This window comes from Enoplosus armatus, chromosome 6 (genome assembly GCF_043641665.1).
Source record: "Enoplosus armatus isolate fEnoArm2 chromosome 6, fEnoArm2.hap1, whole genome shotgun sequence".
NCBI classification, from domain to species: Eukaryota; Metazoa; Chordata; class Actinopteri; order Centrarchiformes; family Enoplosidae; genus Enoplosus; species Enoplosus armatus.
In genome coordinates, this window is record NC_092185.1 from 26,943,684 (window position 1) to 26,958,624 (window position 14,941).

Consider the following 14,941-nt stretch of genomic DNA (forward strand, 5'->3'; position numbering starts at 1 on the left):
TGTGCTGTATAAATTGCACCTCTTTTCTGATTGAGGTGTGATTTCTGAGAAACCTGTAACCTGAAACAGGGGGCCTGTGGAACTGCCAGTCAGCTTCCTGCAAGACAGAGTTCATCTCTGGATATGCCTCCTTGCAATCTCTGGACTTCCTTGTTCTCACTGAGATTCAACAGAGGACACCCCCACCCCTGCAACGCAACTGGTTGTTTTCCTAATTACAGACCTGTCTGTCTCTTCACTCAACTGTCTGCAGATCTCCACAAGAACAACCTTCTTGACCCCCACCAGTCTGGTTTCAGGGCAGGCCACTCAACTGAGACTGCCCTTCTTGCCGTCACAGAGGAACTCCACACTGTTGGCGCAGCCTCCTTCTCCTCCATCGTCATCCTGCTGGACCTTTCAGCAGCCTTTAGCATAGTGAACCACCAAATCCTCCTCTCCACCCTCCAAGGACTGGGAGTCTCAGGCTCTGCACTCTCCCTGTTCACATCCTACCTCAAGGGCTGCACTTGTAGGGTAACTTGGAGAGAATCTGTGTTTGAACCTTGTAGCCTCGCTACTGGGGTCCCTCAGGGTTCTGTTCTGGGCTCCCTCCTCTTTTCTCTTTACACCAAGTCACTTGGCTCTGTTATTCACTCACATGGCTCTTCCTACCACAGCTATGCAGATGACACTCAGCTAATTCTGTCTTTTCCCCCGCTCCAGGTGGCAGCACGAATCTCTGCGTGTCTGGCTGACATCTCTCAGTGAATGTGTTGCACACCACCTGCAGCTCAACCATGGCACGACTGACCTGTTCTTTCTTCCAGGGAAGGCATCTCTAGTCCATGACCTCTCCATTACCATTCAGAACTCTGTGGTGTCTTTGTCCTCGACTGCAAGGAGGGTGTGACGCAGATTTCAGATTTTCAAACACTTTCTATCAATAAATAAGAAAAATGTTGCAAAGCTGTTAAATGGTCAAATGTAATGAATATGGATATTTGTGATTAGTAGTAATTGGGTTAAAAGTGCAAAAACACAAGTATGATCTTTTAATGAGGTGATTAAGTTTGAAAATGTCAACTACATACATGTAGACTCAATCCACAATAAAGGATCACTCTACTTTCGCTTTTAACCCAAAATCTGACACTTGCGTCTCAATCTACATCTGCATCACAATTCATGTAATGATAGACAATCCTGCTGGCTGATGACTTAGCAATAGTTTAAAGTCATTATTTAAATGATGTTATTAATAAGCACATATATGCCCCAACCAGCTCCAAACACTTATCACATCATCTGCTCCACAGGGAGAGTCTGGTATCTACTTTCTCTCATGGATGGTTCCTGAATGTGAAAAGAGTGTTCTCGTTGCATATGGCATTTGCTATAAACTGTGTCATGTTTGGATGTGCATATCTTATGGTCACTTTAAAATTCAGCAAGGACTCATTTTGTATTGGTGTTGATTAGTTAACAAAACAACTCATCTTAATACAGAAATTAAGCTACCAACATCTGATATGAACAGTGTGATGAAATGTCCATATGAGGGTACAGTATAGTAATTTTGTGTAGTTTGATTAGTGCTTGACTTTGTCAACATTTTATGTCAAGTACAAAGACAATAGGCCTCAATCACAAATGTTATCGAGTTTTTTTCTCTTAAGTTTGTTCTTAAAAACTGGACAAGAGAAAAAGAAGGAAACATCTACAGCACAACCATGAAGCCTGAGCAGACCTCTGATTTGCTCTCATCCACGTGCAAACTTTTGTGTACCTGGAAGTCATGTGAGAGTTCAGGACAGAGGCGGCTGTACTGTGGCAGCAGCTCTTTGGGTCTGTCTGGGTCAGGATGAAGACGAAGTTTGTTCAGGTCAGTCTCCAAATCATCATCCTGGACAAAGAAAAACACACACACACACACACAGTGACTCATGACAAACATGTGAAAATCTCTTTACACAAGCCTTCATCAAATCTTCTTTTTAGTGATCATCAATATTTTCACATCAGTTAACAACATTAAGGCTTTTTTATTGCTGGAATGTCCAATCAGGCGTTGTTACACTGAAAATGGGCATCAGAACAGACGGAGGGAAACTCACTGACAGACTCAGGAACGAGCTGTTGAAAAGGGGAGCAGACCTCTGAATTACTAGAGAAAATAGGACGAGTGTGCAGGGTTCAGGGGTCTCGGCCCTCAAACAGTCCACAAGAAAATGGGCTCATTTATTTGACTCTCTCCACTCTCCTCTGCCACTCACTCTTCCCTCCACCTCCTCCAGATGACTCCATCCATCTTGTCTCTCTCCATCTCACTTGGGATTCTCCTCCTCTTTCTCCTCTCATCCTACCCATCATTCTTTTTCTCTACTAATCACCTCATTATTTTACCTCTCTGCAAAAGTGAGTTTATCTTCTTTTCAGTTTTAATCAAGCTTATTTTAAGTTTGACTCAATTCATCTTGAATTATGGAAGTGCACTGGCACATGACATGCTCTGATTTTGACTCTCCCATCCTGTCTTGATGAAAAAGCAAATCTGTTCCGTCAGTCACACGTGAGACACCTCCTGTGTAGACGAGCTGTTAGAGTGCACGTTTGTGGGACAGACTCATGTCACATCCGCCACCCTGCAGTAACAAGGTTTACCGTCATTGCTCCTGAGAGAGTCACATCTGCACCAAACATACTGTATTTGCACCATGCCGATCTATCTCATTTTGAACAAGCATGTGTGTCTTTTCCTGTCATGCCCCCCTTTGGAGGCCGAGGAAAAAAAATGCTCAGGTTTAAACTGATTCAAATTTTATCAACCATCAACATAAACTAGTAAAACAATAAGCAAATGTGAACTTTATTAAAGTAATAGTATGTACTGCAGAACCTGAACTGCATTTTTTTCTTTTCATGCAAATTAAACATGAAATTCAGTTTTACACACATAAGACACAGAACTGTCCTGATGTGTTGATAGCAAGAGCCAGTCAGAGGTCTGTCCTTTTCATGCTTTACATGTCGATTTGCTGTCTGAATAAATGTGACAAACATGAACATGGATAGTGCAGCGATAATACCTCGTAAGTAAGGCAGCAACAAAAGTATGTAGCATAGGCCTCAATACAAATTGCTACAAAATGAAGTGGAGGGATGACCCTCAACTTCGCCTATCAGAAATAATCAATATTTATATTTAAATAACAAGGCACCACCCTTAGAAAATGAGGACCGAGGGGAAAATGATAGCCAATGAATTTATCAATTCAGTCTCAGTCTAAAAGGTTGCTACAGAGCTATTGATATGTGTACAGTGACGGTAATACTTCATACACACAAACCACACAATAAAGTTCTTTATAAATGCAATATTTAATAAACTACTCACTACAAACACACAACTATAACTACTAAACATACAAATTAATGAATAAATGTAACCATGAATCAATATAATGAATACAGCGATGAACAATCAAAAAATGCATGAATGAAGCCATGAATACAACGATGAAATGAGGACCATTTATACCGGATGACGTAGGGAATGATTATCTTGGTAAGATGTATTAACTTGTATAAACACAGGAAACACTAAGTAGATAAAACTTTAAGATTCACCAGTGAAAGCACCTTAATGCTGCATTCAGCAGCTGAGAGGTTACTGGGAAGCAGAGTGAAATAATTTACGTTTCCATATCATGGTTGTGTTGAAAGGAGATCCTACTCCTGAGCTACTTTAGTAATGTATAGCATCAACCCCACTATCACCAAATCGTGCATTATTTTAAGATAACAGCATGTTTCTGATGTAGTGTTTTCATCCGTGTTCCAAATGAATAGAACATGGACGTCAACATACATTTCAGTCTTTACAGATAGAACCTAATGACAAATTAAATGAAGAGCAGAGAAAGAATGGAAATAGATTCAATGAATCAAGAATAACTCAACAAAATGAGAAGATAAACATAAAATAACAAAGACAGAATAATTTCTACTGAGTTTCTATTTAAATCGTGTATTGCCCCAAAATATGAATAAACAATAATATGCAGTTTTGTAGTTTTTGGCTGGTGGTCATGGCATATGTGAAATTATCCACTACAAGCCATACATTTATTAAAAATATTAAACTTCTGTATAGAACTCTTGTAATGTCACCAGTTCAATACTATTGTTTTAATTGTTTTTTTATATTTAAGTCCACATTTCCCTTATGAAAATATCTCACGTGTTTTTGAGGAAGTCATTAAATATAGTCCCTACCATAAAAGCTGAGGTAAAGGTAAGTCAAGCCAGACCTTAATCTCTTTTCTCTCGGACCAAAATAGAAAAGTTACAATTGGATTTTTCTGTATCTTTGGGCATCGTGGGTGGTTCTTAGCAACATTGCTGGCATAGTTATTGTCAGTCCCCTGTTGAAAACAAAAAACATCACGTTTTTTCCTGTCTACCACATACTGCCACAGTGGAAATGCAGCATTAGTCAGTGACTGAGTCACTGTGTGCTATGAACAAATCCTTCTCACAAAGATCTCTTTGAACAACACTGTGGTGCAGTGACTTTGCTGCTTCCTGTCTTGTTGAGTTTTGTCATCACAGTGAGGTTGCCAAGTTTTGTACCTCTGTGCGCATAAAGTGTGGTACTTGTACTACAACCTGTGCTCACCAACTGTATCTAGCAGCAACTCACACTGTAGATGGGGACGCTGCACTGTACTGAGCAGAGGGATAAACAGTTCCAGCACATAACACCCCCTAATACCACAAACTAATTTTAACGTGCAGGTTTTTGTATACCATTAAGCAAAATGTAAATAAGACAACCTTAGAGGTGCTGGTACAGTAGGTGTATTTTCATTTTTGCCAGGCTAAATGTTTACCCCTGTTTTCAGGCTTTATGCTACGCTGGGCTAGCCATGTCCTGACTCATGCTTTGTACTTAAAGGGAAAGTTCTCACACGTCAGCATGTGTTTCCAGGTGTTGGAAAAGTTGTATAAGCTCCAGAGGGAGCTGTGTGCAGTCAAATGAATTCCTCAAGTGATGTCACTTAAATCAGAATTGGTTGAGGCAGAAGACTACAAGTTTGAAAATGTTGCATTTGGGGTAATGTAGGCGCCAGGTTTTGACAAAGAAGAATAATGTGTGGAACAAAAGAGATGATATCTCTGGCTCTGGTTCTACTGCATTAATTATGAGATTGACAATGTTGCAGAAGTGTAATGTTAAAGTGGTGGGGCACTCATGACATGAGATTGTATCAATCTTTTCATCTTACTCTTGAAAACAAAGCAAATAAGCATATTTCCCAGAAGATCAAGTTATTCTTTTAACATTACTAGTTTGTGCTTATTTACTTCTGGAGTGTTGGTAAAGCTGACCTAGAAAAAAGACTGATCTGCTTTCTGTTAGTGACCAAAGTCAGGTTAATGTTCCACCACAAGCATGTCTGACTAATGCCTGTTGCTGTGGTTTGGTTTTGCAGCAGCCTGCAAACTGAAGTGAGGTGAAAAAGGTGTCACCCCTGTAGAGAGCATCTGGTGCACACTGAGAGGAAAATAGAGGGAAAAGAAACATGTTCAGTTTCTTTATTACAGATGCCGTGGGTACCTTGCAGGAGGTAAAAAATAAAAACAGTACTGTGGTACGACCCCTGCAAACCCATCCACAATGCTGAGCTGACAGACTGGAGCAGCGGTTGACCTTTTCCATGCAAACATCACTTTTCATGTCCAAATATGACATGAGATCTACCGGTCACAAACAGTAGCCCACAGAGATACTCATGCCATGAGCAACAGAAAAACCCATCAATTGTTTGTTTGGTTTTTACTGTAGTACATTTGACCACAGAAACACAACTCTATTGTGTTTCTTCTATAACTTCTCCCTGCAGTATATAATAATATTACTATATGATATCTAAAACTGATCCACTGGGAAAAAAGCATTTATTGTGTACACAAGGATACAGGTGCCAGTCGACATAGCTAACTTTGGTAACAAATATTTCCTGTTTCACAGTAAAAGTCTCCAGGAGATTTCTCTATGCAAAGCATTCAAAGTGAAACAGGAGCATTTCGGAAAATACAACAATTTCAGCTGAAATAACTGTGGCAGTGAAACATATTGGCATGTTGCGCAGCATCAGGTGCATTTAGCAGCCCATAGTAGTCAGTATGTGGCAATGTGATAAAATAGCTGCTTTTCAGGAGTACTGACACGCACCGGCACTAAGATATAGAACAGTGGTGAATCCTGACACACAGATAGACATCAGGATCTATATGGATCTACACTATTCAGTGTAGATCCACAACGGTAAATTTCACAAAAGGCACCAATTTTGAAGGTATGTTCTGAGTCATCGTCTCTGCTTCCATGGAAAAATCTTGGATGACAACCAGCAGGTGATTTTCACTGAGGCTCCTCAAATCCCAGAACAGAGGAGGTGCAAGGAGAGGATCTGGATGGAGGCAAAGGGATTATGAAAGAGAAACAAACAGCTGTGCAGCAGGAAAAAGTGAAATAATTTTTCCTCCCTTTCATCAGATTATAGTCCTGATGTTTTGCTCCTGTTTTTCCTCCAACTATTGCCTCCTTGCACCTGTTCTGTCACAATAACAGCCAAATTCCTTGTCTCCCCATCTGCCCTACAGTAACCCCTGTGTTCCCCCCATTCCCCATCACCTGAACTCCACCACCCACCTGCAAACCTGTTCTCACTTCCCCATCAGCCCAGTAGCATATACGGCACACTTCCATTCATTCCCCACCAGACTGCTTGCTAGTTTGGACCACAAGTAAGTTTTTTTATTTTACAGGCCTCAAAGTCGTGCTTTTTGGTTCAAACCAGTTTTTACTGAGCCTTTACACGTTCAAAATGTTCTTCCCTCTCCTTTCCTCCATTGTTCTTTCTATCCATATCTCTTGTGCCTCACACTTTTCTCCACTTCTCCCATCATTCCCGCTTCCATTTCTCTTCTCCTTATCTCTCCACCTCAGCTTTTGTAGTGTCTGTCACTCCCTCCTCAGCCTCCTCAGATTCTGCTCTCTCATTTTAAATCCTTCTCTGTTCTGTCGGCTTTTTCATCTGCTGTACCTCTTCTTTCATCCACTGCCCCCACAGCTCCTCTCCCTCCCTCCTCTCCCAAGACGCTCTCTCCATACTGGGACCGCCTACACTCTATTTTCCCTTTCATTATTCCTCTATCCCATCTTATTTTTCATCTCTCTCTACCCCTTCCAAACTATCATCTGTATTCCTCTCCCCCTCTCCTCAACTCATTTGATTGTTACCCTATTTATTAGCCTGTATAATTTGTTTTTCCTTTGCTCTCCCTCTCATTTGCCCTTGCCATTGTTCTTTTGGTGGTTGGATTGATATCCTATGAAATCCATTTTCCTCATCATATGCACAGAAAAGAGACAGTCCTGTTGTAATCAACATTATTACAGTTTTGTATTTTTGTCAGGCATCTCTGATAAGGAATAAAGGTGTTGGATTGACTGCAACAACGAGGATCCGCACAGTGAATTGTGCTGTTTGGGTTATAAACACTGACGAAACACTCCAGCAGTCAAATTTGGACAAATAGCTCTAAGCTGAGCTACTTCAAATCTATTTTATTTTCAAACAAATGAAAGGATCATTGACCACCCATCTGACACTAAAAATCATGACTTTTTAAAGTAGTATATTAAGTCTAAATGTATTAAAAGGGCTACAATTTTCCTGCACATGGACGGAAACACCCTCAAATAATACAACACGTCTCCTGTCTTCTAGTATGGGCGGCATGGTGACGCAGCGGTTAGCACTGTTGCATGGGAGGTAAAGCTGGTTAGAGTGGGTTGGGGGCCCCGGCTGCCCCATCATGTCGAAGTGTCCTTGAGCAAGACACTGAACCCTAAGTTGCTTTGGGAACCGTGAAGGTTGAAAAGCGTGAGATAAGTGAGATCATTTTACCATTTAATACTTACATTTACCTTATACTTTTGTTATATGTTTTAGTGAGTCAGTGTATTGAAGAATGGCTTTACACCTTAAGTGTTTTCATTCTAATTAAGGTGGAAAGTTTTCCTTCCAGATAACAGCATTCCACAAAGTGTGTTATGGAGGTCAGAAATCAGCATTACCTGTTGTTTACAGCCAGCACAAACACTAAGTCATTAGCATGCATTGATCACAGGCCTGTCAGCCCCAGCAGACAGCGGTGTAGGGCTTTGCAGTGGCAAAGTGGCATTTACATCAGGAGCACACAAGTATTCCGCTCACCTGAGCATGTGTGGACTGATAAACCTGCTGTGAACTGCACTGAAGTACAGAAGTCTTTGCTGAGATTAGAGGGCGACAGAGCGTTAGCATAGTACTGCTGGCCTGATTTCCAATATTGCAATGTCACCTCAGCTCTCTTTGCCATGACCACATTCTTTCTCTAACCTTAACCAAGTGGTTATAGTTGTCTCAACTTAACCGTACTGAGAGACAGAGAGAGAGAGAGAGAGAGAGAGAGAGAGAGAGTGGGAGAGAAAAGTCTATGGTCCAGTTTGCAAATCTGTACCTGTGCCACACCCGCAAAATCCAGTACCAAAACTGACCTGTTACCTGAAATGATCTGTAAATCACATCAGGACCTGACCTGACCGGCAATTAAATCAGCTCAGAGCTGCTGCTGGGCAGTACACTGTTACACCTTACCTGTACACTGCTTATGTTAACCTGTTTATATCTCTGTGTGTTTATATGTGTGTAAACAGGCGTCCATATGTGTGTATTTTTATAAATATGTGTATGTATGTATGTGTCAGTGGTGGCTGGTAAGTCAAAAAATTAAGGAGGCGGAAAACCAACCCAGTGATCAACTGGTGGTCACTCTCACATACAGTATAGTGGCAGAGAACTGAAGATGAAATCTGTAAATTATCATTGGACCAACGCAATGTCAATATTGTATCCTGGTTGTTGATTGGTTAGGGAGGACGTCCTCCATTGGAGCATCACTTTAAGTGTTTTGGCCAATAACAGATTAGCATGAATAAAATGAAGTACATTAAATTGATATAAGAGATCCCGTCCTAAGGAGGACAGCAGGAGCCAGCCCTCCTCTGCCACTCCCCACCACCGTTTCACTTAGACTGCCCTGTCCCCTCTTGCCTGCAGGTGTCACGGTTGAAGCATCTTTTTAAACATGCAGAGGAGGAGCAGAGCCGCTGCATTTTAATATATTTATTGGCCTGACACATATTTATATTTGCACAACTATGACTGCCAGCGTCAGTATGCCAGCAGCCATGGCACCAATGATAAGCGGCAGATGTTTGTGGCTCCACCTTGCTCACGGATGCCACCTGGTGGTTGTTGGTGCTCACAACAACTCCTGGGTGTTAAGTGTCCCCCTTGTTGGCAACGCGGTAATGATGCAGCACAGGGCAACTGTAGACGTGAAGGAGCAGCGGGTTGTCTGTCAGTAGTGATTAACGAGCAGTGAAGATGTCAAGGATTACTGGGCTTTGCATGTGTACCTGCTCAGATAAGGTGCACTGTACAAGGCTCCATCATGATCTCTGCTGCACGGATATGTGCAGAGCCTGCTCAAAAGCTTGCAAACTTTCAGGATGACATGTTGACCAAAATGTCCCAAATACAGAACAACGCCAGAACACGTGGCTCTGGTGTCCACTCGTCTCAAAACACTTGTCTGAATCTGGTAATGAAATTGATTCATCATATAAATCAACAAAACTTGCAATCCTTGCATACATACTTACCTCTTTCAATAATAAAATAAGTGAACCGTTCCTGATTTCATGGTTCACAAACAGGCCCTGGCAGGACTCAAGGAGGACACTAATAGAAAGTAAAGTGATGACAGTTTGTGCACGGCATCAACCTAGCCCTGACCCTTTTAACGTCCACAGACTCCTTGGACTTCATTGAGAGCTGACTACACTTAGTGATATGTAATGTTTAATTAACCATATAGGAAGAATGTGAAGCTTTGGGTCAACATGCTGATTTTGATGCTGGACCAGTAGAAGCTGAACCAACAGGAGCAGTGTACACAGACCCGCAAGTCCATAAAAAATAAAGATGGGATGTCTGGTTTTGTTTAATAGCTCATGAAACAGAAAATGTGAATATGCATTTACATAACCTATGAATAGATAATCGCTTGTAATAACACAAAATGAAAGTTTGAATGCCAAATCTCACATCCCCTCAGAGTGCATGTGTGTCTGTGTGAGTATCATCCCTCTACTTCATTTTTAATCAATTTGTATTTAGGCCTACGCTACATATTTATATTTTTGGCTGCCTTTATTAAGTGGTATCCATGTTACATGTGACATAAATTAAACAAACTTAACTACTTTTTTAGACTAATCAATAGCAATTTATTTAAAAAAAAAAAGTTTTTTCTCTACTAATCAACACCATCAGACATGCTCTATGTGTAAAGTGTCATGAGACAACCTTTGTTGTGATTTGGCACTATATGAATAAAATTGTATAAAATTTAATTGGCCCTCATGATGGAAAACCTGTCCTGAGGAACCAAAAGTACTGAAAGTACGTAAAAAAAAATCTCAAACATAAAGCCACAGACACTTACATAGTCTTTGCTGTCTGCCTCTTGGTCATCTTCAGTCTCCTCATCATCACTCTCCTCACTGCTCTCATCTGGATACAACAGAGAACAGGGCAGCCAATGTATATATGTGTGATTTGCAGCAGGTTTCTGTATTTGGTTGTGTTTCTGTATTTGCAACATGTTTCTGAATTTGGTTTCATGTGTTTTCTGTGTTTGGTATTTGATTGTGTTTTCTGTGTTTGGTTGTGTTTTCTGTATTTGCAGCGTATTTCTATATCTGGTTTTGTTTTCTGTATTTGGTTGTGTTTTCTGAATTTGGTTGTGTTTGCAGTGTGTTTCTGTATTTGGTTGTTTTTTGAGTGTTTTCTAATTTCGTTTTTAATCATAATACTTTCTACAGGACACACTGCATTATTTCAGCTTAGTTTTATAATATGTGCTAGCTCCAATGTGATCAGTCAGCCAGTTGCAATATTAACTAGTTAACCTTAAAATATTCCAAAAATAAAAGTACTGCATTGTCTGTTATATTTAGTATGCCTGAGAGTACCTTTGTCATTATCTATATTGTTCTTACATACTTTACAGATCCACACAGTGCTTTTGCTTAAGTGACTCTTGACATGAAGTGAATACTGATACTATACCTGGTGCCATGTCCATATCAGGGACAGCATGTGGCCTTCCCGGCAGGGGGAAGGTGTATGCAGACTGATCTGATGTCAGTGGTAGGGGAGTTTTAGGAAGACACTTCCTCATCAGCTGCACAGAGGGCTCCACCAGAGACTCCAGACCTTTACTCAACAAACATGTCTGAAGAGAAACAAACGTAAATAACATGGACGCAACATGAAACACTTTAGTCAGATAATGATGAAAAGTGCTCTTAAGCAGGCCTGTAGGAGACTGGAACACAAATGAGCCCCCCTGGGGCTTGGATTTGTAAACCAAGTGTATAGATTTACACATGGCTTTTTATTTTCTCAGCTGACCCCAGGGGAACCCCCCTTATATTTCTGATGCACACACAAATATTTCTTGTTTGAAATAAATGTTGTAGAAATCCACAACCTGTTGAACCTGCATTTATAAAGTGTTTGTCATATGTGAACTGAGACTTTTCTGCCATGGCTTGATTCACAAATGCATGGTTGTGTTTTCTGTGTTTGCAGAGTGTTTTTTGTATTTGGCTGTGTTTTCTGTATTTGCAATGTCTTTCTGTATTTGCAGTGTCTTTCTGTATTTGGTTGTGTTTTCTGTGTTTAGTTGAGTTGTCTGTAATTGCATTGTGTTTCTGTATTTGCAGTGTGTTTTCTGTAATTGCATTGTGTTTCTGTATTTGGTTGTATTTTCTGTGTTTGGTTGTGTTTTCTGTATTTGCAGCGTGTTTCTGTGTTTGGTTGTATTTTCTGTGTTTGGTTGTGTTTCTGTATTTGCAGCGTGTTTCTGTGTTTGGTTTGGTTTTCTGAATTTAGCATGTTTCTGTTTTTGGTTGTGTTTTCTGTATTTGTGGCCTGTTTCTGTGTTTGGTTGTGTTTTCTGCATTTGCAGCGTGTTTCTGTGTTCGGTTGTGTTTTCTGTATTTGCAGTGTGTTTGTGTTTGGTGGTGTTTTCTGTATTTGCAGCGTGTTTCTTTGCATGTGTTTTCAAATTGCTTACTTTAAATTACTTTTGTAGTGTGTTGTTGATGTGCAACAGTACATGTCTCTGTCATTGGTGGACTGGGTTAGGACTGTGTGTTCTTCACATCCAATTGGTCATCATCAGTGTTTCCACAAGTGTGTACAAATCTGAGCCAAGTGTGTGTTTCTCTACAATCCAGGACCAAAGTCTTTTAAGTTCCAGTCTGTTATTCTCGCTGCCTGTAAGTCAGTGAGGGAGGAAAAGTCTAACTCTCTGATCTTTCTGACCATTGTAAAGACTGAAGTGCATGACACATTATGTCTCATACTGATGAAAGAGACAAATCCTAGTTCATTTCAACCTCTAATGAAGGGCTTTAATTTCTGAATTTAATTTGGCACTAAGCCTTCACTTTCTAAATGGCCTCAGGCTTCTTTCATGGTCTCTCATCTCTATTTGAAGAAAAGTAAGGCCTTCATTGTCTTCACATATGCCTTCACCCATCGGTTAAAGAATCGCAGTTCGCTTCTCCAATACCTGCCACAACTTCCATTCACTAGACAAGCACTAACAGAGATGCTAGAAATGCAAATATGTGCATGTGATATAAAAAATGCATGTTGAGGTGTGTCAACACAAGAAGATGATGGACAAGGTGCATTACTAAGCTCATACAATGGCCCTTTCCTGAAGAAAAGAAAGACAGGCTAGATTTAAGTCATCATTTTCTTCAAGTTGTCCATCTCTATAGGTTACATTTAGAAGGGAGTGTTGTTGCTTCTGTGAACAGTGAAGAACTGATGAACACAACTGTGAGCAGAGATGGCACGATTCCATTCCAAAGAAATTGGTTTGATTAAAAAGTTTTCCTGCCGCTGACTGAAGCCACTCATGTGTTGTCAACACCACTTGCAGTAGGCCAAAGTTAGTATCATTTTCAATGAGTTTCCATAGCTTTTATAATAACAAACAATTAGATATGCCATGGTGGCCTAACCACAACAGAAAGGAGTAAATGGTCCAAAAAAACTAAATTACAGCACCATTTGGACGAATCTAGTTTGACCCAACCCAGTTAGACTGAATATCATTTTGACCTGGCCTGACTCCGGTCCTGGGTCGGACCTTTGATGCTTAAAATTTCTAGATTGGGTTGCTGGAGGAGCAAACTGTGACAGTTTGTGATATACGAAAGTGAATATGAAACATCTACTGTTGCAATCTCTCACAGTCTATCCCAACATAAAGAAAGAGACAAAAAATAATCACAACAACAAAACAGGAAAGGGAGGATTTGAACTTTACCTGTGTAGTTTGATATAGCAGTCTGCTGCCTCCCTGGGATGTGAAAGCCTGTCTGCCTGCAGTACTGTGGGTGACTTTATGGAGGCAGCGCAGCAGGGCGTGGCATATTTCTATGGCAACATGTTGAGTATCCTTGCTGTGCCAGTCCTCGTAAAGCCGCAAGAGGCCAGGGATGTAACCCTTAGATACCACAGAGCAAACGTTAGCCTCTGTGAGGGAGAGATACAAACACAGGAGAGGGAAGAAATTACATCAGTATGTTCTGGTCTTCTTCTGCTGAAATCAGCTGCTCTGCATCCACTCTGCAACCCACAAAGGAGCTGCATGAGCATGCAAACATTTGAAAGAACTGATCCAACAATGAGGAAAAACAATGACAAAAAAAAAATTCACATAGCTCAGATATTGACATCTGTCTCAACCACAGTTTGGAGAATGAAGGTCAAAGTGGTAAACTGGCTGTGTGAAAATACTGACTAAAATATATGTACAACCACATCAGACATTATACCACTGCATTCCTCATTCCCCACACTATGTTTAAGCATAGGCTTGTGTAGCCCCACCATGTCTCCTAGTAGATAGTTTTAACAACTGTCTAAAAGACATGTTACCATGGCTGTTGTATTATCTAATTGTTTGAGTTGCTCTGTAAGCAATCAGAGCGCCATTGAGACAGTACAGTGGCTCAGTGGTTAGCACTGTTGCCTCAGAGCAAGAAGGTCCTGGGTTCAAATCAACTTTCAATGTAGAGTTCACAGAGGCATTTATGCTTAATGTGGTGTAAAAGATAAAACATTCTGCAAGAAGTCACTGAGTGTACTGGAAGATCATCATAAACCAAAATGACTGCATGCACTGCGCTAGAGCTTGTTGTTGCTGAGGAAGAATTTATCTATTAAATTTGGTGATCTCTCCATGAGTTCAGAATCATTCAGCTGTCCCTGTGGTCTCTCATGGAAGGGTTGTGGAGGGTCATAAAGAAGTGCTAAGGGTAAAATTTCCCTTAGTTAACACTAGATATGATCAATCTGTCTTTATTAACAGGTTATGTACCACAGACCTTTGAAGTAGCTGTAATTAAACCTCTTCCTAAAGAGGTCCAGTCAGTCACCAATCAGCTATGTGACTTTCTACATAACAATAAGTTATTTAAGGACTTTCAGTCAGGTTTCAGAGTGCACCATAGCACAGAGACAGCACTGGTGAACGTTACAAATTACCTTGTAATTGCATCAGACAAAGGATTCTGTACATGTCTTGTTAGATCTTAGTGCTGCATTCGACACCATTGATCAACACATTCTATCACAGAGACAGGAACATTTAATTGGCATTAAGTCCTGTATCAGATCGATCTCAGTTTGTACTCGTTAACGATGAATCCTCCATGCACGCCAAAGTTAGTCATGGAGCTCCACAAGGT

The 14,941-nt window shown here is 40.6% G+C and overlaps 1 protein-coding gene across 1 annotated transcript in view; it reads right to left on the reverse strand.

The window, feature by feature from the left end:
• LOC139286362 (cytosolic carboxypeptidase 4-like) overlaps window positions 1-14,941 on the reverse strand; it is a 178,700-nt gene that overhangs the window by 89,520 nt on the left and 74,239 nt on the right. The window contains exons 6-9 of the mRNA XM_070907118.1: window positions 13,516-13,724; window positions 11,235-11,400; window positions 10,609-10,676; window positions 1,769-1,885 (exon numbers count right to left, since the gene is read on the reverse strand). Coding sequence (XP_070763219.1) covers window positions 1,769-1,885; window positions 10,609-10,676; window positions 11,235-11,400; window positions 13,516-13,724 — 560 coding nt within the window. The remainder of the gene's footprint in view (window positions 1-1,768; window positions 1,886-10,608; window positions 10,677-11,234; window positions 11,401-13,515; window positions 13,725-14,941) is intronic.